Source organism: Neomonachus schauinslandi, chromosome 15, assembly GCF_002201575.2.
Source record: "Neomonachus schauinslandi chromosome 15, ASM220157v2, whole genome shotgun sequence".
NCBI classification, from domain to species: Eukaryota; Metazoa; Chordata; class Mammalia; order Carnivora; family Phocidae; genus Neomonachus; species Neomonachus schauinslandi.
In genome coordinates this window covers 2,173,811-2,195,637 of record NC_058417.1, presented here as the reverse complement: position 1 = coordinate 2,195,637, position 21,827 = coordinate 2,173,811, and the positions used below count along the sequence as shown (strand labels likewise).

The following is a 21,827-nucleotide window of genomic DNA, read 5'->3' as shown; positions in this document are numbered from 1 at the left end:
CTTTTTATAGCATCTGGCACACAGTAGGCGCTCAATAAATGTTGTGGAAGAGATAAATGGATATACACATTTTACTGCAAACTACCTGAAATATTTTTATGTTTATTAGTTGATTAACTTATGTATTTATTTTAGAAAGAGAAAGAGCACGAGTGGGAAGGGCAGAGGGAGACGGAGAGAGAGAATCCCAAGCCGACCCCACGCTGAGCGCAGAGCCTGATGTGGGGCTTGATTCCATGACCCTGAGATCAGGATCTGAGCTGGACGCTGAACCGATTCCGCCACCCGGATGCCCCTACCTGAGATATTCTTTTTTTTTTTTTTAAAGGTTTTATTTATTTGAGAGAGATAGAGAGTGAGAGAGAACACAAGCAGGGGGGAAGGCAGGCAGAGGGAGGAGCAGACTCCCCGCTGAGCAGGGAGCCCAATGTGGGACTTGATCCCAGGACCCTGGGATCATGACCTGAGCCGAAGGCAGACGTTTCACCGACTGAGCCACCCCGGTGGACACCTTCCACTTTCCCCATCCCTCCCCCCAGCGCTGGATGCCCGGATTGCCTCTAACTTCCCACCTCCCCATTCCCATGCCTGTCTCCTCTCTGGTCATGTATGTGCCCAGTGGATGAACTGCCGGCCATAGGGAATGTGTATATTGAAGGGCGTGGCACCTGGGTGGCTCAGTGGGTTGAGTGTCCGACACTTGGTTTCAGCTCAGATCCTGAGCTCAGTGTCCTGAGATCAAGCCCTGTGTCGGGCTCTGTGCTGAGTGCAGAGTCTGCTTGAGATTCTCTCTCCCTCTGTGTCTGCCTCTCCCACTCATGCTCTCTCTCTCTCTCTCTCTCTCAAATAAATAAATAAATCCTTGAAGGTGCCTAAGTATTGCCAGAAAAAAAAAAATGCATTTCAGAAAGATGTTTCTGGCTGTCTTCATTACTTCATTTACAAATCTTTACCGGTCACCTGCAAGGGGTTGGGTACAGTTTTCGGCACTGAGAACAGAGCAGCGAACGAGACAGACAAGATCTCAAGCTTACACATCACAAACAAGAAAATACGAGCAAGGAAATAGCAGGTACGAATAATTACTATAGTGGCAATCAAGCAGGATGGTAGGATAGGATGTCTGGAAGGCTACTTTGCTGGCGAGGTACTTCTCGCAAAATGGACTGGAAGGGGGCGATCCTGAGGGAGGGGGAGGCAAGCAGGCGGGAGGCCATCTCGGCGATGCAGGGGAGGGCTGCCGATGGCATGAACCGGTGGGGACGGTGGGGCTCATACCTCTGGGTCCGGATATGGTGGAGCCCTTTCCCAAGACAGGGGACCCTGGGGATTGGCGGCTGGCAGCCGGCCACCCCGGGTCTGGAGCTCAGGGCACCCAGGCCGGAGGCACAGACTGGGAGTCCTCTGGGTTTGGGCTAGCTCTTGGTTCCCTGGGGCCGCCATAACAAAGTACCACCAGCTTGGTGTTTAAAAAGACAGAAATTTTTGCTTACGGTTCTGTAGGAGGGAAGTCTGAAATCCAGATGTTGGCAGGGCTGTCCTCTCTCCCAAGCCAGGAGATGGGCTTTCCTCTTCCGGCAGCTGATGGCCCCAGGAGCACCTTGTGGGGCTTGGGCCTCTGCCTGTCATTACGGGGGGGGGGGGGGGGGGCAGCAATCTTCCTCCGCGGCTGCCTCTAGCCACGGCAGTTTCCAGGTGCACCTGCCACAAAGACCGAGGTGGAGACACAAGAACAAAAAGATGTCCACTGAACTAGGTGGGACGCCAGGCCAAGGGAAGAAGCAGAGCCCAGGGGGATGCAGACAGGTTTTCAAGAGATTTGGTTTGGAAGGAAAAGCGTGACATAAGGAAAGAACTAGAAGGGATGGAAAAGTATGGTCCCAGCACAGCGGAAGGAGGCTGGTGACTCGGAAGATAACGCCCTGCTTTTGAAGCCCCGCTTGGCTTGTTCCGCAGCCGTGTGGTCTTGGGCTGGTTGCTTAACCCCACTACACCTCAGTTTCTTATCCGGAGAATGGGGATAATGATAGTACCCACTTCCCAGGGTTGTCGGGAGGAATTAATGATTGAGGGCACCTATTAGCACAGTGTGTGGTACGCAGCGAAGTGCTAAATATTAACTCTTATTATGAAGAAGTTAAAAAAAAAAAAAAAACAAGACAAGGAGGAGGTTTCCCGAAGGAGGTGGTAAGTAATAGGAGATGCGGAGGAAAGGTCAAGGATCTGGCAGCGCTAGCCGAGCCCGGAAAGAGGGGACAGGGAGCAGAGGGGAAGGCTGTAGGTCTGCAGGCTCTCTGGAGCAGCTAAGAGAGAGCAGGTGTTAGAGGAGACAAGACCTAAACCCTGGTTTGGGCAGCGAGAAAGTGTGTGTGTTGGGGTGGGGGTCGCCAGGAGAATGTGGATCAAGGGGCACAGACGGCATCTCGGTTTGATACCACGCATCTTCACCTCTGTGCTACACCTGGGCAGCGGAGGGAAACTTCTACAAGTGAGTGATGGGCACCAAAGAATGATTGCTTGTGGGTGCGTGGTGATGTCGCTCAGCGAGGAGGGGCGGGGGACGAGGAGTTTATACGTGGGCTGGTCAGGTCAGGTTTCAGAAGCCTGGAGCAATCAGCTAGAGAGAGCCGGCTCGGTCTGGTAGGAGGTGGGAGGTGCTCAGGGCTGGACACACAGGCTTCAGAGGCACCGTGGCAGGTGGCCGCCCAAACTGGGGGGGGGGGGGGGCAGTGAATAATGAATAGAATGACCTGCAGAAGGCAGGTGGCAGGAGAAGACAGTCCAGAAAAGGCAGAGGCTGGTGGAGGAGAACAAGGGGCGGAAGGAGAGGCCTGGGGGCATGGCAACACCGCCAGAGGGACACTCGTCTGGACCAGAGGAAAGAGAACCCAACCTCAGGCAGTGACTGACTCGATTAGGAAGGGCTTGTGGACCGTTGCCGAAGACATCTCGGTGGAGTGGCAGGGGAGAGACCAGATCTGGGTTGGTAGGGTGGGAAAGAAAGACAAGGAAGCAGAGACCGTAAGGACTGCTCTCAGGAAGCCTGGTGTTTCTTTGATGGTGCTGCAGAGGGCGAGGACAGATAAGGAGGCAGGGGGGTTGCTTTTATTTTGTTAAGAACGGTGAACAAGACAAGGCAAAACCGTGAACTCGAGGTGGACAGAAGCGAGCGAACGGAAAGAGAGTGGCAGAGGAGGAAGCCTTCGGGCTAGAACGGCCGGAGCCCTCGCTAGCTCTGGCTTGTAAACATATTTAAATCGCCAAAAAAATCACACGGGCAAACCCTTCAGTTGAACAGGGAAATCACCTGCTGATCTCTGAGGCATCTGCTAATTCCTGCCCGTGGAGATAAAGAGTACATCACTGTTGTATGAGCAGGAATTCTTTCCTGCCTGCGCGCTGTCGCCCTCACCCTGGGGTCTCCTGACATCTTTTTAACCTTACTGCAGACAGGGCTGCCCCTTCCTATGAGCCTCATCTCGTAGTGCAGTTAACCAGTCCACACCAGGACTCCCTCTGCCCCTTCCGTACGCTCCCTCTGCTGCCGGGGCCGCCCTGCGTGGTCTCTCGCTTGCCTTGCCCCAGCCCTACCCTCCCGCTTCTACATTGTTCGAGCTCGGGGCTGGACACAGGTACCTCGGTCCTTAACAGTCCGAGGGAGGGTAGTCATTTCTGCATCCTTCACGGCCTTGCCTGGTGATTTAGTTGTTTGCTCACTTATCCCTCTTTTTCTATCCGCGCTGCCCGAGGCGCTGGGACAGAGAGAACCGTCGCCTCGCGAAGGGCCGCAGCGGTGGGGCGGGCGGGGGAGCAGGGGGCAGGACCGCGAGGAAGCCGGCGCCTCCGGGAGCGGCCGGCAGAGGGCGCGCCGGCACCGGGATTGGCCGCGGCTGGAGCGCGGACCCCGGGACTGGGGACGCGCACGTGGGGCCCGCGGCGCGTGCGGGCACGAGGCCTGGCTGGGGCGCAGCGTCCCGGTTAAAAATATGCGCCGCCGGGGTCGGGGGTTGGGGGCGGTCCTCGGGAGGAGCGACTTCTGGAGCCGCATTAGTCCGGGAGGGACACTGCAGCTCCGGGCGAGCACCCGGGCTCCCTTGAAATCTGGGGCAAGCCTCGCGCCGGGACCTCAGTCTTCCCATCTGCGGAATGGGGATCGTGCATTTCTTCGAGAAATAGTGAGCGGCTGCTGCGGGCGTCAGTCAGGCCGACAAGTCCTTACCGCCGTGCAGTTCAGCCTCGCGGGGCGGGGGCGGGACAGAATAAACGGGCAGGTGCAGGAGCCGCTCAGCTCTTCTTGTCCTCAGCCAGGACAAAAATGAAGGATGATGGGCTAGGGAGGTCACCCTGAGAATCACGGAGGGGAGTTCTAGGTGGAGGAAGGCGCCCGTGCAAAGGCCGCGAGGCCCCAGGGCCTGGCCGGTTGGGGGAAAGGAAGAAGGCGGACCGAGCGGCCCGGGAGCTGGACGGGGCGCGCGGGACCCCGAAACAGCGGGGTCCGCGGGGAGGCTGGGGGTGCCTGGAAGGGGCTCGAGGGAACTTCCTCCCTCGGGCGAGGTCAAAACAGCCTTGGCCGGGGTGTTGGCCGCACGGATAAGGGGAGTTGTGCATTTTGCTCTGTGAATTCTACCTCAAAAGCAAAAGTGAGCGCAACTGCGAGCTGCGAAAGTCGTCCTTGTGCGGCGCGGGCGGGTCCGCGGCCCGGGGCATGCGGGGCATCCCTCGGGGAGAGGCGGTGTGCGGGCCCCGGCCGTCTCGAGGGCGGAGGGGAGCGGTGCCGCCCCCAGCCCGAGCGGAGGCTGCCGGCGCCGGCCCCCCACCCGGGTCGTCAGGGGCAACCCTGGAGCTGCGTCCCCCGCCCCGCCCTGCGCGCAGAGGCCAGGTGGCGGTTGGGGCGCAACCAGCCCGTTTGATTTCCCGCGGCCGGTGGAGAGGGGCGGAGGGGGAGGGGAAAGGGGCCGTCGGCCAATAGGCTGGGCTGGCGGCGGTCATGTGATGGTCGCGGGGCGGGGCCCAGGTGTACTTACGGGGCGCTGAGCAGGGGCCTCGGCCTCCGCGCGAAGTCCGGGAGGCGGGGCCGGCGTGCGGGCCGGGGGGCTGCTCCTCTCCGATTGGCCTGTGGCCGGGAGGCGGGGCCTGCGCGCGCCGCGGCTGCGGGCTGCGATTGGCCTTGGCCCCGGGCCCGCTGCCGGCGTGCGGGCGAGGCTCGGGGCGCGAGGACCGAGCGGGGCGGCGGGTTCGCGAGCCAGGGGGAGGGGCCGGGGCGGTGGCGGCGGCGGAGGAGGCGGAGGAGGTGGTGGCGGCGGCGGGGGCCGGTACCGGACCCGGCGGGATGAGCGAGGCGGAGGCGGCAGCGGTGGCGACAGCGGCCCCCGCGGCGACGGTGCCCGCGACGGCGGCAGGGGTGGTAGCGGTGGTGGTACCGGTGCCCGCGGGGGAGCCACAGAAAGCAGGCGGCGGGGCGGGCGGCGGCGGGGTCGGAGCCGCCTCGGGCCCCGCTGCCGGGACCCCCTCGGCGCCGGGTCCCCGCACCCCTGGCAACCCCGCGACGGCAGCGTCGGGGACCCCCGCGCCCCCGGTCCGGAGTCAGGCGGACAAGCCGGTGCTGGGTGAGGGGCGGGCGCGTGCTGGAGCGGCTCTACGGGGTCGACGGGCTGGGGGAGGGGCATCGCGGAGCCCACGCGGTCCCGAGAAGCCGAAGGCCGGCCGGGCCCCGAGGCTCCAAGGAGTGGCTGGGCTGGGGGCAGCTGACCCGAGTGAGTTCGCCTGGTGGGAAATCCCGCCGCGCCTTCCCTGCTGGGGGGGCGTGGTGGGCAGGTCCCGCTGGGCGCTTGGGCACGCCCCCGCGGCGGGAGACTCGGCCTAGTCCCAGCCTTCGGTCAGCCTGGGAAGCAGGTGCACTGGGAATCCTTACGTTGGGAGGGCAGGACTTGGTGGGCCCGGTGAGTACCTGGTTCTAGGTGAAGGGCCTGTATTTGTAGCCCAGGAGCAAACTGACTTAGAGTTGGAAGGCTCTTGAAAGCCTGAGCACCGCTGTGTGGGCGCTTCCATTTGGTGGACCTGGGATCAGAAAGAATGCTTTGAAGCTACCGGGCGAAACCGGTGGCTTGAAGTTATGCTTAATAGGTAAAGGGGAGGTAGATTGGATTTGGAGTGTCTCCAAACTGAGCCCAACTCCATCTCTTCCCCCCCATCTTACTGACCCCACTGCATCTCTGCCTGGCAGCAATCCAAGTCCTGGGCACTGTCAAATGGTTCAACGTCCGGAATGGTTACGGATTCATCAACAGGTATCTGAGAAACCCAGGGAGGGGGTGGAAGGGGTGTCTTCCAAACTGGCCTGTGGGACTGAACACCCTCCCGACCGCCTCCCTCCCCCTGCTGAGGCACGTGGTTGCAATGTCCAGCTGACGCTGATTGAACGTCTTTAGCCGCCGCACAAATGTGGGCAAGGTGAAGTCTCCTGCGCATCTCCAAGGGCAGCAGAGAGATAATGTAGGAACTTAGCAAACCTGGCTCTGAGCTGCCCAGCTTGTCTGTCTCACCTTGTGGTTTAGTTTGCCTTTGGGGCAGAATGTATCTGCTGTGTGCGCCTCAAGGCTCCGGGCTGGAATCCTCACTCATTTCCTGTCCCGGGCGGCTGGAGGAGCACTCCCCTGACTCATCTCCCTTAGAAGGCTGCTGGCTCACTTGAATCCCCTCACCTGACCCTGACGGGATGGAGGCTGGAGGGGCGGGTTGGGTAAGGAAGCCAGCCCCGGCAGAGGCTGCTGCTTTCCTTCAGTTGGACAGCCCCAGCCCTCCCGCGACTGCGGAGGGGCTGTCGAGACGGATTCTGAGCAGAGCCAGGTCTCCCCCAGTGGGCCCTTCCCCAACCCGGGCACCCTGCCCAGCCCAGCCCTCCCGGGAGGCCCCAGTTCCCTCTTAGCAGGCTGACCTTTGTGCAGATCCAAGTGCTTTAAAGTGAGAACATTTGATCTAGGGAAGGATCCCTCTCTAATTCTGGAAACTGAGGGCTCCTGGGAAGTTCTGAAGGAAAATCCATCCCCCCCCTCCCCGCCGTGGGGTGCTAGGATAAACTGGGGTAATAGGCAAGTCGTGATTGAAAATGGTAAAATATTTTCTTCTTTCTCACCCTTGGTCCTTTGGTATGTTGATGCGGGGGGCTGACCCTGGGGTTCACCTCTGGGCTGAGGGTGAGAATAAAGTCTTGGGGATGTTTAGAGCAGGTTCTGGACACATTGTCCCCTTCTGCTCCTTTCCCCGTCCGTACTTTCTCTTTCCTTCCAGACTATAGAAAGGAAGACATGGAGAGGAATTTTCCAGCCATGATAGGGGTTGGGGGCGGGGGCCAGAGAGAGTTAAACTCAGCACTGCCAGGTTCTAAGGTGCCCCTGGGGCAGAGAGGTGAGTCCTCAGCAGGTAAAGAGCTGGCCCGGCATCTTCAAGGTGACCTTGCCTTCCCCCTCTGCCCTTAGGAAGCTCAGGGTTTTCGCCATACTTCTCTTCATACCAGCTTCTGGCTCTTGTCACTCCCCAGGCCCCCCATCTTTCCCCACCCCCCCCAGCCCCTGCAAGGAGCCAGGGGAGGCCGGCGAGGATGGGCCTGCTGCTTTGGGGCATGGGCAGCTGGGGAGGTGTCACCAAGGTCCCCCCCTAACAACCCCTCCTGTTCTGCAGGAATGACACCAAGGAGGATGTCTTTGTTCACCAGGTAAGAGCTAGGGGGGAGAGGGATGGGGAAGAACCCACCCTCTCTCTCTGTCTCGAAAGGCCTTTGCCATAATCCTCAGCAGCACGCAGCTTTCTCCTGCCTTTTCCCTCACGACAGCATGCCCACCAGGAAACGGCCCTCTCCTCCCCCTCGCCTCAGGTGCCTGTATTAACCGCCATTGGCCTCACGTGTGTCCCGCTGTCTGTGAGAAATGAGCTTGTTGCCCCCCGGCCGTGGTGTGCTCACTCCCCACATCAGGACCTGTTAACACGAGGACGAATCCTAGGCCGTGTTCTGAGGGACAGGACACAGGCTAGAGCTACTTGGGTGCGGTGGTTCTCAAAGTGTGGTCCCCGCGGCAGCAGCATCACCTGCCTGCCAATTCTCAGCTCCCCCCAGACCTGCTGAAGCAGTGGGGCTTGGGGGCAGAGCCCAGCACCCGTTTGCAGGAGCTCTCCAGGTGCTGCAGCTGGGGCCGCAGCTTGAGAACCACTGCTGGGGGGGGAGGAGCTCTCAGGTAAGAAGCGGTGCATTTGGCCCACTGGGCAACTTAGCACTGTCTCTGCTTTTGGTTTTGCTTTGAGTTCCTGCTTCTGGCCTCCCTTTGGGAAATCCCGGAGGGGAAAGGGAGGAGGGAGTGTGTCGTGGGGACGGACAGTGCTGAGGGCTGGGAGGAGCCTGGTTTTCGGCTTCTCCCCCACTGAACTTGGCCTGCCTCCGCGCTCCGCCCTCCGGCCCGGCCCGGCCACACGGATGATGGATGGTGAACCGCACGAAATGGGGTGGCGGGCCCAGCAGGGGTGAGGGAGACTCCGGGCTTGCTGCCCTCACCTTTCTCATGGCCTTTCCCCTGCCAGACGGCCATTAAAAGAAACAACCCCAGGAAGTTCCTGCGCAGCGTCGGAGATGGGGAGACAGTGGAGTTCGATGTCGTGGAGGGAGAGAAGGTTCGGGCTGCGGCGGGGCAGGGGTGGCCCGGCTGCAGGAGGGAGGCCCTCCCGAGGCCCCCCCTTCCTCGGGCCAGTTAGCCCGGGCCTTGGGATTGGGGCCGAGCTCTCCCAAGGACGCGTAGCCTTCGCCACTCTGGTGTCCTACAGACACGTCCCTCTTAATAACATCTGGGTTTCTTTGTCACGCACCAAGCACTTCCAGTCTGTTCTCCACGTGTCCTGAGTCCGCCCTCCTCCTCCCCCACCTTCCCCCCCCACCCCAAGAGGGTCCATAGCAGCTACTCGGGAGGGGCAAGTTACAGAGGAGGCCTCTCCTAGAAGGGTCCACACGAAGGCCCGGGCCCCAGGGGGAGGGCAGGAGACCCTAGCCCGGAGGAGCTGCAGGGAAGCCGGAGAGGGGGATTTAGCTGGGAGAAGGGGAGGCAGGTTTGGGGGTGTCGGGCGCGCAGCTGGGGCGAGCTCTCACTGTCCTCCCCGTCTCCCCCACCCCCAGGGTGCGGAAGCTGCTAACGTAACTGGACCGGGGGGCGTGCCAGTGAAGGGCAGCCGCTATGCCCCCAATCGACGCAGGTTCCGCAGGTTCATCCCGCGGCCTCGTCCAGCTGCCCCGCCACCCATGGTGGCAGAGGCTCCGTCAGGCGGGACTGAACCAGGCAGCGAAGGGGAGCGGGCTGAGGACTCTGGGCAGAGGCCCAGGCGGCGGCGCCCACCTCCCTTCTTCTACCGACGGCGCTTTGTGCGAGGCCCTCGGCCCCCCAACCAGCAGCAGCCTATAGAGGTGGGGGTCCTGGGCGTGTGGGGAGGGGCGTTGGCGAGGACGGAGACCTCAGAGTCTCCAGAGGAAGAGGAGGGGGGCTGGAAAGGGCAGGTGTCCCTCCCCGCCCCCCAGGCCTTTGTGTGTTCCTAGGGCACCGACGGGGTAGAGCCCAAAGAGACAGCCCCATTGGAGGGGGACCAACAGGGAGATGAGCGCGTCCCCCCTCCCAGATTCCGGCCTCGGTACCGAAGGTAAGACTCCCTTTCTGGGGCCGTCTTCCCCTCCCCGTCTGGTATTGGTCTGGGGGGAGTGGGGAGGGGAAGAGCAAGGCTGCAAAGAGGAGCCTGAGGCTAGTGGCGAGGGGGGCAGGGCAGCTCAGTGATGCCCAGGGGGGTGGGAAAGCAGGCTGGTTCCCCTGGGCTGGGGGAGCCCTGGGAGGGAGGGAGACGGAACAAGTCCCCCACTTGTCTCCCCAGGCCTTTCCGCCCCAGGCCACCCCAGCAGCCTACCACAGAAGGTGGGGATGGCGAGACCAAACCCAGCCAAGGTCCCACTGATGGGTCCCGGCCTGAGCCTCAGCGCCCACGAAACCGTCCCTACTTCCAGCGGCGGCGGCAGCAGCCCCCCGGACCCAGGCAGTCCACAGCCCCGGAGGTGAGGACCTGGGCTGCTTGGTGGGGGGCTAGGGGGGTAAGAGAAAAGGCCCCAGCCTGTTTCCCTTCCCTTCTCTGCCCCTGCCCCCCCCCCCCCACACACACACCAGGGAGCCCAAACTACTGCTGCTGGGTCCACCACCTCCGGCAGGTGCCCTTCCCCGCCCCCCTCCCCCCCCCGCTCTGCTTGGAAGCCCCAGCCCCTGCTTGTGGGAGGAATGGGAAGAAAAAAGGTGGAAGAAGGTTAAAGTTGGGGGCTCTCAAGGATAAGAGGGTCTCAAATGACTGCCCCTGTTCTCGCCAGACCTCAGCCCCCATCAACAGTGGGGACCCCACCACCACCATACTGGAGTGACTCCAACACGAAGGACCCCCAGAGCTACCATCTGGTGAGCGGCTGTGCCCGGGGGGCAGCCCCGGAGGTGGGGCGCTGGGGCCTGAGGAGGGGTCGCGGTCACCATTTGTCCCTGTCTTTCTCTCATGCAGGTTGTCTGCTAGTTTTTCCAGCTGCCCTGTACCCCACCCAGCACCCCTCCCCCCTTCCCATGACTCATGACATCAAAACATCGGCTTTTCCCTTTTCCTTGAGACTCAGGAGGGCCGAAGCAACAGCCGTTTGCTTCTTCTCTGTCCCCTACCAAGGGCTGAAGGAAGGGATCCATCCTGTTGTTCAGAGGCACCATGTCCCTCCCCTGGATCAGGCTGAGAAGGAACCAGCCAGCTCTCACCTCCTCCTGGTTGTTTTTCTTTCCCACCCCAGTTTATTTTTGGTCTCTCCTCTAGCCCCTACCTCTGAAGCCATTTTATGAACTGTCATGTGCCACCTGAGCCTCCAGTAAAAACAAAAACAGGCTTTCCCTGTGGTCTTGGTCTCGGCATCTTTTCTGTGGAGTCACTGGAGACTCCCTGCCCAAGGGGGCCGTGGCGTGAGCCCTCCTTCCGGTGTTTCTGAAAGTGCTTCCCCCCTGTGAGTCACCTATCCCATCGTAGCCTGGGGCTGACCGCTCCCCTGCAGGAGTGTTCTGGGAAGTGCCCAGGGCAGCGGCTAGCACTGGGGGCTACAACTTACTGAGCGTTTACTGTTCGTAAACGCAATGACCGGGGCGCCCAGCTGGCTCAGGCGGTAGAACATGCCACTCTTGATCTTGGGGTCGTGTGTTCAGGCCCCACGCTGGGTGCAGAGCTTAGTTTAAAAAAAAAAAAGAAAAAAAGCAATGACTAGAAGCTTAAGTGTGGGCAGAGTGACCACATCCAGAAGATTCTTGGGCCTTGAGCTAAGACAGGGTGGAGAGAGGGACAGAGACGCAGAGGGGACAGGGAGTGGCCCCAGGTGCCTCCACGACAGGACGCGCATCGCATACAGTGACTTTATGTATGGATCTCTATATATATATACATATATATACATTTAGTACAACAGACCTTTGGTTTTTTCTTCCTACCCCTTTTGCAAACATATACAAAAATATCTGAAGGCTCCTCCCACCCCGTGTTTACAGGCAGCCTTTCAAACTCCTCTTTCCCTTAGTTGGTCAAAAGCTTGTGGGTAGAACACCCTTGAGGAGGGCAGAGGAGGCAGGAGTGGGGCCCCCCCTTGGAAGCCTCGGGAAGCCGTCCCTCTCACCACACGTGCCCTGGAAGATGGAGCGAGAGAGCTGAGCCTGCCAGGAGAGCTGAGCTCAGGCCTTGGGAGGCTGTGTCCTCCGTCTGGGAGGGGTCAAGATGGGACCCCCTTCACCCAGAGTCTATGTGGCAAGAATTCAGAGAAAGTGCCAGTGAGTAGGAGGAGTCCGAGGTGACAGGAAGCTACTTCTCTGCTCCAGTCCTGCTCCCTGCTTCCGTCCACCCACTAAAAAGTCAGCCCAGGGCCTCTCCTCCCCACACCCCCCTCTTCTCTAGCAAGGGGTGAGAGAATATTCTGGAACAGAGGCTGGGTGGGGGTGGGGCAGCCTACAGAGGAGGGAGGGGATGAGCCGGGAGAACGGCTCACCCTGATGGCCACAGCCTAACACATAAATAATCCAAGAGTCACATGAGGGGACTGAGGGGGGCGCTCAGACCACCCTTCCTTCCAGCTTCCCAGTTCTGCCAGGCCGCAGGGGCGTCACCCTGGAAGTAACAGGGAAGAGGGCTGGACGGGGGGGGGGGGGGCTTGGGGGGGGGGGGGGGGGGGCGAGAGCACAGCCCTCCCACCTCTGCCTGGCCTCTCAGTCGTTCTCGTCGGGCCCCAAGTACTCGAGTTCCGTGCTGGGTTTCACCTCCTGCTCTAAGAGGGAAGGCGTCCGGTGGAAGTTGGCCGAGATCTGGTCAAACGTCCGGCCTCGGGTTTCAGGCACTTTTAAGAAGGTGAAGATAAAGAAGCCAAGCAGGAGGATGGCGAACAGAAGGAAGACGTAGGGCCCCATAGCCTCCTGGGATAGGTGGAGAAAGACGTGTTGGCAGGCGGGGGTTGGGGTGGTCTCCGTGGAGCAGGGCAGTAAGGGCCCAGGCGGGTGGGGGGCTATGCAGAGCAGGTGGCTCCTTGGCGGGGCAAGGGAACCGACCAGGAACGAGTGAAGAAGAGATTCTCTGTGCCCCACCTCCCCTAATCTGTCTCCCTCTCTCCGGTCCTGAGGGCAGTACGCTCCGCTCAGAGCGGATTCCAACCGGATTCCAACCGGTCGTCCGCAGGAGGATCGCGTGCTGATCGTTTAACTCTAAGTCCGGCCCCAGCTGGTTTGGAAGACAGCTCTGCTGTTAGCCCAGTCCTTCAGCTCCCACGTGGCCCACAGAGTGACCCCCAGACAGGAGCGGGGAAAGCAAGTGGGAGACGGGGATGGGCGCTTCAGAGCGGCCTACGGGGGTGGGAGACGGGGCGAGGCGCAGGGCACCTACCGCGACATACTGGAAACCCATGCCGATGACGAAGTTGCACGTCCAGTTGGAGAAGCCAGCCACGGCCATGGCCGCCGGGCGGGGGCCCTGGCTGAACAGCTCCGCCACGATGAACCAGGGGATGGGGCCCGGGCCGATCTCAAAGAACGCCACAAAGCCAAAGATGGCCACGATGGAGACGTAGCTCATGGCGGGAACGCGCTCCTGGGGCAGGCGGGGAGGGAAGGGAATTCAGGCGGTGCAGAGAACTGAAAGCCGCCCCTCCCAGCAGCTCACGAAGGAGCTGCCACCCGAGGTTAGAGCAGGCCTCTGGGCGGCACGGCGGGCTGCCCTATCGCTGCCCTACTCAGGGCCCAGGGGGCGTGAACGCCCTCTCGGCTACTAGGATGGCCCACTCGCTCCTGGTTCCAAAGCTGGCTGGCTCCTGACGACTGACTGCTCCTGAGACTGGGCAGGGGCGGGGGCCCTCCTTCCTGGCTGCCGTCGTCGTGCTGGAGCTTCCTCCCAGACTGGGAAACTGGTGCAGCCCGGGTCCCTTGGGATGGCGCGCGCGCACACACGCACACACACGCACACACACGCACACACACGCACACATGCACGCGTGCACGCGCACACACATACACGTGCGCACGCGCGCACACGCGCGGGCTGGGCTCCCTCCCCACCCCCCAGGCCTCACCAGCAGCAGCAGAGCTACAGTCATCAGGATGGCGCAGCCACACATTCCGGCCAGGCCCAGGAGGTGCAGCGTCCGGCGCCCAGCCCGCTCCACCAGGAACACCTGCAGGGAGAGTCAGGGCTCGGTGGAGGGCCTCCGGGCACAGGAGGTGGGGTGGGGGGGAGCTCCGGGGGGCGGTGCGGAAGCCAATGGGGGGCGCCAGCAGTTACCGAGACCAAGGTGAAGACGGTGTTGACCACACCGGCACCGATGGTGGCGTAGGCCGGCTGCCCGACCCCCGCCGTCTCGAAGATGCTGGTTGAATAATAGAAAACCTACGAGGGGAGGAGAAGGAAAGGGGCTGCGGACCGACCCCGCGCCGGAACACAGGGGGCTGGCTGCCGGCTCACCTCCTCCTGAGCTGCTCCCTCACCCCTGCCCCGCCGAGGCTGCCGCCCACGTACAGCATTGATGCCGGACAGCTGCTGGCTCAGCTGCAGCACGACGGCGATGACCAGGGGCTGCCGGTGGGGGCGGCTGCCCAGGAGCTGGGGCAGGGACAGCGGCCGCTCCCGCTCCAGCTGCCGCTTCTCCTCCTTCAGCTCGGCCAGCGCGCCAGACACGTCAGCCCAGCCGGTCAGGCGCTTCAGACCTGGAGGTGACGAGTGTCAGGCCTGGGCGGACGGGGAGGGCCCCCCCTCCGCAGGTGCTGGCAAGGTGGTGGGGGGGGTAGCTCACTCTTTCTGGCGGGCCCCTCCAGGTTCCGAATGATGTAGAGGTAGCGGGGGCTTTCTGGGCAGAAGGGCAGCAGGGCTAGCTGCAGGAGGGCGGGCAGCGCGGTGACGCCCAGGAGCAGGGGCCAGAGGGCGGCAGTGCCCAGCATGGACTCCAAGCCCAGCACCTGTGGCAGCAGGGTGGGAAGGAAAGAGGGCCGGCCGTTCAGCCCAGAGCCCCACTCAACCCGCCCGCCTAGCCACCCGGAAGGCCAGGCCCAGTCACCTGGGCGATCAGAATGCCTATGACGATGGCCAGCTGGTTGAGCGTCCCCAAGGCACCCCGCAGGTGAGTGGGGGCGATCTCCCCCACGTACATGGGCACCAGCCCTGATGTGAGCCCTGGGCAAGGGAAGAAGAGAGGGCTGAGGGCAGCTGGTCACTCCCGCCCCCAAGCTCAGCGCTGGTGGAGGGCAGCAGGGCGCTGGGCAGGGCCATGGCACCCGTGGCAGGTACCTGAGTAGGCGCCAATGAGGAACCGCCCCAGAATGAGCATCTCATAGGAGGCGGCCGCGTTGGCCAGGCCCATGAGGGCGCCCCCCAGCATCGCCAGGACGTTGTTGACCAGCATTGCCCTCTTCCTGCCAAGCAAAGAGTGAGGCCGAGTTAGGGTGCCACGCGGCGGCCCCCTGCCTGCCTCCCCCCAACCCTTGCCCACCAGCCCCATACCTTCCCAGCCACTGAGAGATGACACCGATGAGGAAGGAGGAGATCATGCCGCCCACAGAAAAGATGGCCACAGAGAGAGCCCAGAGGGTGGTGAGGGTGCTTGGTGGGATGGAGCTGGGTCCCTCAGGCCCCTGCCTCCCCAGCCACGTCTCATTGTAGCTCTGTTCAATCACCTGGTGTGCGTGTCGGGGGGAGACAGTGGAGGAGTGACGGCCTGCAGAGACTTCCCCCTCGGCTCTCCCCTGCCGCCCCCTGCCCCCCACCTCGGCCCACCACAGGCCCTTCACCTTCTGCGGGGCATTGATGACCCCAAGGTTGTAGCCAAACTGCAGGGAGCCCAGCACAGCCGAGAAGACAGCAAGGATCAGGGTGCCAGTGACTCTCTGCTGAGGAGGTTCCCCGTCCTGGGCAGGCAGAAGCAGAGAGGAGGCGGGTCACATGGAATCACGATTTCTTTCCTTCGTCCAGGGGCCCCGGGCCCAGCTGAGCCTGAAGATGCTGGGTTCCATCCAACATGTTGGGTGAGGGAAACTGGGCCATATTAGGAATGGAGCAAGGAACTCAGTGTAAACAGGAGCAGGAAGAACCCACAGGAACTGGGCATGAAGGAGAAACTGGATGTTTGCGACCAGCAAGCTGAGAAATGCTTGAGGATGTCGGCCTCACCATTTCTCCGTGACCTTGGGACAGGCTTGGCCTTAAGACTTGAGTTCAGATTTGTGTGACCTTGGGCAAGTCACTTCCCGGCTCTGAAGCCAGGTGTCCTCTGGGTTAGGGGAGAAAGGGGTGATGCGGCCTGCTTTGCCCACCTGGCCGTGCAAGGGAGAAAATCAAAACCAAATGCTACGGGGATTCCTGACGGCGCTGGATTTATAAACCGACAAGAGCCTTATCATCAGCCTCTGTCCTCTATCCTCCCCTCTGGGGCTGCTCTCAGCAGGCTCCCGGAGGCCCCAGCACGCTCAAGAAGGGCAATTCCAAAAAGGACGTCGCGGTCATTCCTCCCCGCATATGGCCCTCGGGGCGGCCTTCTCTGTCTCCGCCCCGGCCTCCCCGCCCCCTCTAGGCTCCGCCGCAGGGCAGGGCGGGGGGCCGTGCCCGGCCCCTACGTGGGCGAGCCGTGCCCGGGGGACGGGGGCGGGAAGGTGGTGCGAGGGGCGGTGGCCGCTTGTTGGCGGCACATACTGTCTCCAAGCGGAAACCTGGGGTGGGGGGGGGGGGGGCTGACATTCCCCTCAGCCCCTCCACCAACCGTGGGGCCAAGGGAAAGTTCAGCGTCCTGGAGGACGGCCAGGAGTGGGGGTGGCGGCCCACGAGAGCCTCCGCTCCTCGAAAAACTTCCCGCGAGCCGGGACACACGGGCAGCTCCAGGAGGGCAAGACTCGCCTCGACCTGCTTTCTCGGACTGGATCGGGGGCAGGGCGTCCCGCGATCCCGGCGCGCCCCGCCGCGCCCTGGAGAAGGGGGCGAACCCTGGACTCGGGAAACCCCGGGGTGGCCCGTGCCCCCGGACGGTACCCCAGACCCACTCAGCCTCTTAGAAGGATGGGAATCCCACAGTCACGGGGTGGCCGGCCCCGGTATAAATAGCCAGGCCCCCACCTCCCCCACCCCCTGCGCCTGCGCAGGGACCGCCCCCTAGCTGACCCCAACCGCGACCCCAGCCGGAGAAAAGCGGGCCCTGTGCCCCCGTCCCGCCCCCGCATGCCGAACCCTACTTCCGAGCCGATCTGTTGGAAGCCCGACGGCATCTCGTCTTAGGAACCGAAGGCGCAGGAGCTGCAGTTAACAGGGAGGCGACTGGGGGTTGGCGGCCCCGGCCTGGCGGGCAGAGGGCGCGGTGGCGGCGGGCGTCCCGGAGCGACTTGCGGAGGGCGAGCCTGGCGGGACCCACCGCCGCGAGCCAAGGATCCAGAGAGCGGCAGGGCTCTCGGGGATCTGGCGGAGCCCGGCTTGGGGGAGAGACCCGAAGAGCCCCCGCAACCCCCACGGGCCACGCCCCTCGCAGCACCCATTGGCCAGGAGCCCGCACACCCCAGAAGGCCACGCCCCTCCCTAAGCCTGGGGTTTAGAATTTGGCCGTGGGGAGCGGGCTGGCCGGCGAGGCCACGCCTCCCCAGCGTGCCCGGCGAGACGCGCCCAGAAGGTGCCCGCCCGCCTCCAGCCGAGAAGTTTGGGAAAAAGGGTCCCGGGACCCAGGAGGCCCCGCCCCACCTCGTGTGCGGACTCGGTCCAGCATCCCGGCTTGGGGCTGGGGAAGCACTGGAAAGCCGGGCGCCGCGGGTTGGGACCGCGGGGTCGGGGAGGAGGGGATGCGGCAGGTACGCTCGGCCCCGGAGAGAACTCGGGCGGCCTGAGACCGCGCGCGAGCGGGCGCCCCGGGTGGCTGGGGAGCAATGGCCTGGAGTAACCCACCGCGCCTATTTTTAGCTCCCACGTTGGGAGACGCCAAATGTCAGGTCCCGGGTGTCCCGGCCTGTCCTGGGCGGGGGAGGGCAGGGAGATGGAGCCTTAAAGGGTCCGAGACACGCTTCCCACGCGGGGATGGCCCTGGGGCACAGGAAGTTCCGTTCCTAGCGCCCTGGGTGTCTGGGCTTGGTGGTCCTCCTTCCGTGCATCCGTGCTCCGGGCACTGCCCATGTGGCCCTTACCCTACACCCGTTCCCCACACTGGTTCCTGGATGCGGCCCGAGGGACAGCTGGTCACACCAACCACGCCACCAGCCTGAGGTCCCTGAGCAGCCACGAATGTGCTGGCCCCATGGACGACCTGGACACGCTCTCCGGAGGCCGCTCCGGGTCTGAAACCCCAGCGAGGAGGGCGCGACCTAAGAGATGGCGCGTGCGGGCCGGAGCGCAAGGCGCGGCGCCGCGAACGGGCCTCGGAAGCGCTGGGCTGTGGTGCCACCTGCAGGGAGAGCGAGGATCCGCAGCGGATCCGGGCGGAGTCGTCTCGGGCCCACCGGCCCTCGACGGTCCACCTCTGCCAGGCGTCCTTACATCCAACCCAGGCCTCGTTCTGGAGCTCCGGATCCGAGGATTCGGCGCCCGCCGGCACGGGGCAGCTCACATGATCCGCATGTCCAAACCTGCCCTTCCTCCTAACCTCCCCATCCCAGTGGATGGTCCCGTTGGCCCCCTGAGGATCCTGGAGGTCACGCTCGATTCCTGCCCTCTCTCACCCCCCACCCCCGCCGCGCCTTTACCCAGTTAGTTACCGACATTGGTGTGTTGACCTCCTCAACTCACATTCGTCTGATTTTCTCCCCCTGTACGGCTGACGCATTGGTCCAGAACATCATTACCTCCTGCCTCTTACTTTCCTTGTGCGGAGGGCAGAGTTCAACGTAAAAAACGTTCAACTGCATCACTCCCTCCCCAAAAGTCGGTGGTTCTTTGTTGCCCCCACTGTCGAGGTCAGACCCCTTTTCAGAGCGAACAAAACCTCCTGCCTTTCTTGTCCCATTTCAGTCTCACCTTCTAGACTTTATCCTCACAGCCTAGTCAATGCCTAACCCCCCCCCCTTCTCACACACACGCACAAGGTGCCTCCGCTGTCTGGAATGCCAGAGGACTCCTAGTCACCCTTCAGAAAATGCTCACCCCCTCTGTGAAACCTTTGTTGACTTCCTCCAGGAAAACAAAGAGAGCCACGTGTCCCCGGTGTAGCAGATTGTCACCATTTCTTCTCTGTACTTCAACCTTGAGAGGAGAAGGTCACCTTGTTTCCCTCTATGTCCCCAGCACCCAGCCTAGTGCTGGGCACTCAGCAAATGTTGAGTGAATGCAATGAGGGTCTGGTCCTTATAGCCAAGAGTGCAGGTTGGGGAGCAATCACGAAGGAGAGAGCTCTTGGCTGAATGGCTCCACCTGTCTGACCAAGGGGGTGCCGATGAAGAGCTAAGAGCTGAACGTTGAGGAGTCCCAAAGGAGCAGAAGACACTGACTGAGGCAGGGAAGGACCAATCGGGAAGATAAAGGGAGAACCAGAGCTGTTGGACTCCTACAAAGGCGGGGGCGGGGGAGGAGGGCAGGGAGAAGGGAAAAGCCAAGCAAGGTGCCTAGGAGCAAAGAAGGGGTACAGGAGGCACAGGAAGGGGGGCAGATGAAAAGCCAGTGTAGCCGGTGAGGTTCAGGGCTGGGTTCCGTCCAGGTGCATGCCTGCTCTCATTCAGGTGCTTTGTTTCTGACGCTTCTCAGTGATGCTTCTAGGGCTTTAAGCCCCAGGGAAAGTGGAATCACAGAAAGCAAGTCAGAGCTGGATATAGAAGATAGGATACTTTGAAGAGCCTGGAGAAAGTGATGGGGAAATAGGAGAGGAGACGAGCGAGAAATCAGGAGAGCGGGAAGGGAGTAGGGGAAAGGGCCTGGAAGGTGGGAACGAGGTTGTTGATAGGAGATGGGATAGGAAGGAGAGGCACATGACATGGGGAGGGGAGGGACCTTGCATCGGAGATCGGAGGGTGTGTGTGGATCTTGCTGGGCGATCCTTGGCCCATTTGATAGAACCAGTCGTAAGCCCTTCCTCCACTCCGCCCTCTACCACGGGGTGTTAATCCCTGCAGGCTTGTTTTCCAAGCTCGGGACCACCGCCTTCTGGCTGGGTTCAGCCCATGGTAGGTAAGAGATTGGCGGGGGGCCTGAGAAAACCAGAGGACCCCCACAAACACACTGCCTCTAGCTTCTACTACACAGGCCCCCTTTGCCTCCAGCTTCTGGAAGGCAACCTTGCTTCCTGAGCTCCAGCAATGCTGGGCCCATGTCTGTGCCTTCTCCACATTTTGTCTGTAGATCAGGGTCTCCGGTGCAGAGGATTGATTAACGACACGTGTTTATTGTGTTCATTGATCTATGCCTTATTTTTATCGTAAAAAGGATTCTCTTTTGGGGCGCCTGCCTGGCTCAGTCCGTGGAGTGTGCTACTCTTGCTCTTGGGGTTGTGAGTTCAAGACCCACGTGGAACATAGAGCTTACTTTAAAAAAAAAAAAAAAAAACTGGGACGCCTGGGTGGCTCAGTCATTAAGTGCCTGCCTTCGGCTCAGGTCATGATCCCAGGGTCCTGGGATCGAGTCCCGCATTGGGCTCCTTGCTCGGCGGGGAACCTGCTTCTCCCTCTACCTGCCCTGCCTGCCACTGACCCCTGCTTGTGATCTCTCTCTCTCTCTGACAAATAAATAAAATCTTTAAAAAAAAAACCCCAAAACAAAAAAAACTATTTCTCATTTCCATACCCATTTCCCACTTGACCTCCCTCAAAAGGGAACCATTCCAATGCACTTAATGGGCTCTTGCAAAACATCATTTGCTTTTGGGCACCGGGGTGATTCCATCAGTGAAGCGTCTGACTCTTGATTTCAGCTCGGGTCACGATCTCAGGGTTCTAGGATCAAGTCCCGCATGGGGCTCCCTGCTCAGCGGGAAGCCTGCTTCTCCCTCTCCCCCACTTGTATTCCAGGGAGTCTGCTTGGGATTCTCTCCCTCTCCTTCTGTCGCCTGCCCCCAACTCATGCTCCCTCGTGCTCTCTCCCTCTGCCCTCCCCCCTCTCAAATAAATAAATAAATCTTTTGAAAAAAAATCAGTTGTTTTGTGTGCAAACATTTCTTTTTTTTTTTTAAATGGTCATTCTTACTTTTTTTTTTTTTTAAGATTTTATTTATTTATTTGAGAGAGAGAGAATGAGAGAGAGAGAGCACATGAGAGGGGGGAGGGTCAGAGGGAGAAGCAGACTCCCTGCTGAGCAGGGAGCCTGATGTGGGACTCGATCCAGGGACTCCAGGATCATGACCTGAGCCGAAGGCAGTCGCTTAACCAACTGAGCCACCCAGGCTCCCCATGTGCAAACATTTCTAATTTATGTAAATAGTGTCATATATTTCATTCTGGTCCTACTTATTGTCAGTAAACACTCTGTTTTTAAACCTGATTCGTGCTTTGTCATGATCAGATTCGTTGCACGGGGTGGGGGGGGTGCACCTGGGTGGCTCTGTCCTTAAGCGTCTGCCTTTAGCTCAGGTCATGATCTCAGGGTCCTGGGATTGAGCCTCACATCGGGCTCCCTGCTCAGCCGGAAGCCTGCTTCTCCCTCTCCCCCACTTGTGTTCCCTCTCTCGATGTCTAGCTACCTCTGTCAAATAAATAATAAAATCCTAAAAAAAAAAAAAAAAAAAAAGATTTGTTGCCCAGTACCCCACAGTATCGCTCACACCACGTTTTGCTCGCAATCCCACTGGGTGAGCACCCACATCACCTGCAGTCCCCAGGGGCGATGCGGAACGTGGCAATGCACATTTCATACGAGGTGTGTTACGGGCTCCTACGAGAACTTCTTTGGGAGATACATCTCTGCCTGTGCGTATGTCTATTACTATTTCTATCGATCCCCACAAGCGGAATTTCTGAGTCACAGGGCATACTTACACTGAATTTGACTCAGTACTACCAGCTTGCTCTGCAGAACGACTGTCCCCGTCTCCTGGTCCACCAGCAGCGCGACACCGTTCTACCTCGGCAGACTCCCAGCGACTGTGACGGGGACGGACTCCGGGCTCACACTGTTCTGATACTTACTAATGCTGTGCCCTTGGGAAAGTTACCTAAACCCTCTGTGCCTTCTTTACCTCCCCGGTAAAATGAGAAGGTGAATAATGTAACACTCAGACAGTGCTTACAGGAGATTGAAGCGAATACGTTTTTTGGGGGGGTTTTTTTTGCTTTTTTTTAAACAGCTTTATTGACAAACAATAAACTGAGCATATTTCACATGCACAATTTGGTAAG

The 21,827-nt window shown here is 60.9% G+C and overlaps 2 protein-coding genes across 3 annotated transcripts; one reads left to right on the top strand and one right to left on the bottom strand.

Moving 5' to 3' along the window:
• Positions 1-5,329: 5,329 nt before the first annotated feature.
• Positions 5,330-10,449, top strand: YBX2 (Y-box binding protein 2). Its single transcript, XM_021694830.1, has 8 exons — positions 5,330-5,606; positions 6,224-6,287; positions 7,678-7,711; positions 8,569-8,658; positions 9,155-9,439; positions 9,569-9,669; positions 9,895-10,072; positions 10,376-10,449. Exons 1-8 carry the CDS (start codon positions 5,330-5,332, stop codon positions 10,424-10,426), a joined length of 1,080 nt encoding a protein of 359 aa, XP_021550505.1. The 3' UTR covers positions 10,427-10,449.
• A 973-nt stretch (positions 10,450-11,422) lies between these two features.
• Positions 11,423-16,991, bottom strand: SLC2A4 (solute carrier family 2 member 4). Of its 2 annotated transcripts, none has more exons than XM_021694489.2 (11): positions 16,767-16,991; positions 15,336-15,452; positions 15,049-15,221; positions 14,836-14,960; positions 14,606-14,721; positions 14,345-14,507; positions 14,071-14,258; positions 13,837-13,941; positions 13,628-13,729; positions 12,946-13,149; positions 11,423-12,482 (listed from the first exon to the last, which is right to left on the bottom strand). In XM_021694489.2, the coding sequence occupies exons 1-11, from the start codon at positions 16,797-16,799 to the stop codon at positions 12,279-12,281; spliced, it is 1,530 nt and encodes a 509-aa protein (XP_021550164.1). In that variant the 5' UTR covers positions 16,800-16,991; the 3' UTR covers positions 11,423-12,278. The 2 variants fall into 2 exon arrangements, with proteins under 2 accessions (XP_021550164.1, XP_021550165.1); XM_021694490.2 differs by having other exon boundaries at positions 12,222-12,482; positions 14,606-14,709; positions 16,767-16,799.
• Between the last annotated feature and the right edge of the window lie 4,836 nt (positions 16,992-21,827).

Excerpts from the sequence above, each read along its gene's own strand:
- YBX2 (XM_021694830.1), top strand. The coding sequence starts at position 5,330 with ATGAGCGAGGCGGAGGCGGCAGCGGTGGCGACAGCGGCCCCCGCGGCG. Across the intron at positions 8,659-9,154 it reads ATGTCGTGGAGGGAGAGAAG|GGTGCGGAAGCTGCTAACGT; the intron begins GTTCGGGCTGCG and ends CCCCACCCCCAG. Across the intron at positions 9,440-9,568 it reads ACCAGCAGCAGCCTATAGAG|GGCACCGACGGGGTAGAGCC; the intron begins GTGGGGGTCCTG and ends GTGTGTTCCTAG.
- SLC2A4 (XM_021694489.2), bottom strand. The coding sequence starts at position 16,799 with ATGCCGTCGGGCTTCCAACAGATCGGCTCGGAA. Across the intron at positions 14,961-15,048 it reads ATCTCTCAGTGGCTGGGAAG|GAAGAGGGCAATGCTGGTCA; the intron begins GTATGGGGCTGG and ends TTTGCTTGGCAG. Across the intron at positions 14,722-14,835 it reads CCTCATTGGCGCCTACTCAG|GGCTCACATCAGGGCTGGTG; the intron begins GTACCTGCCACG and ends TCCCTTGCCCAG.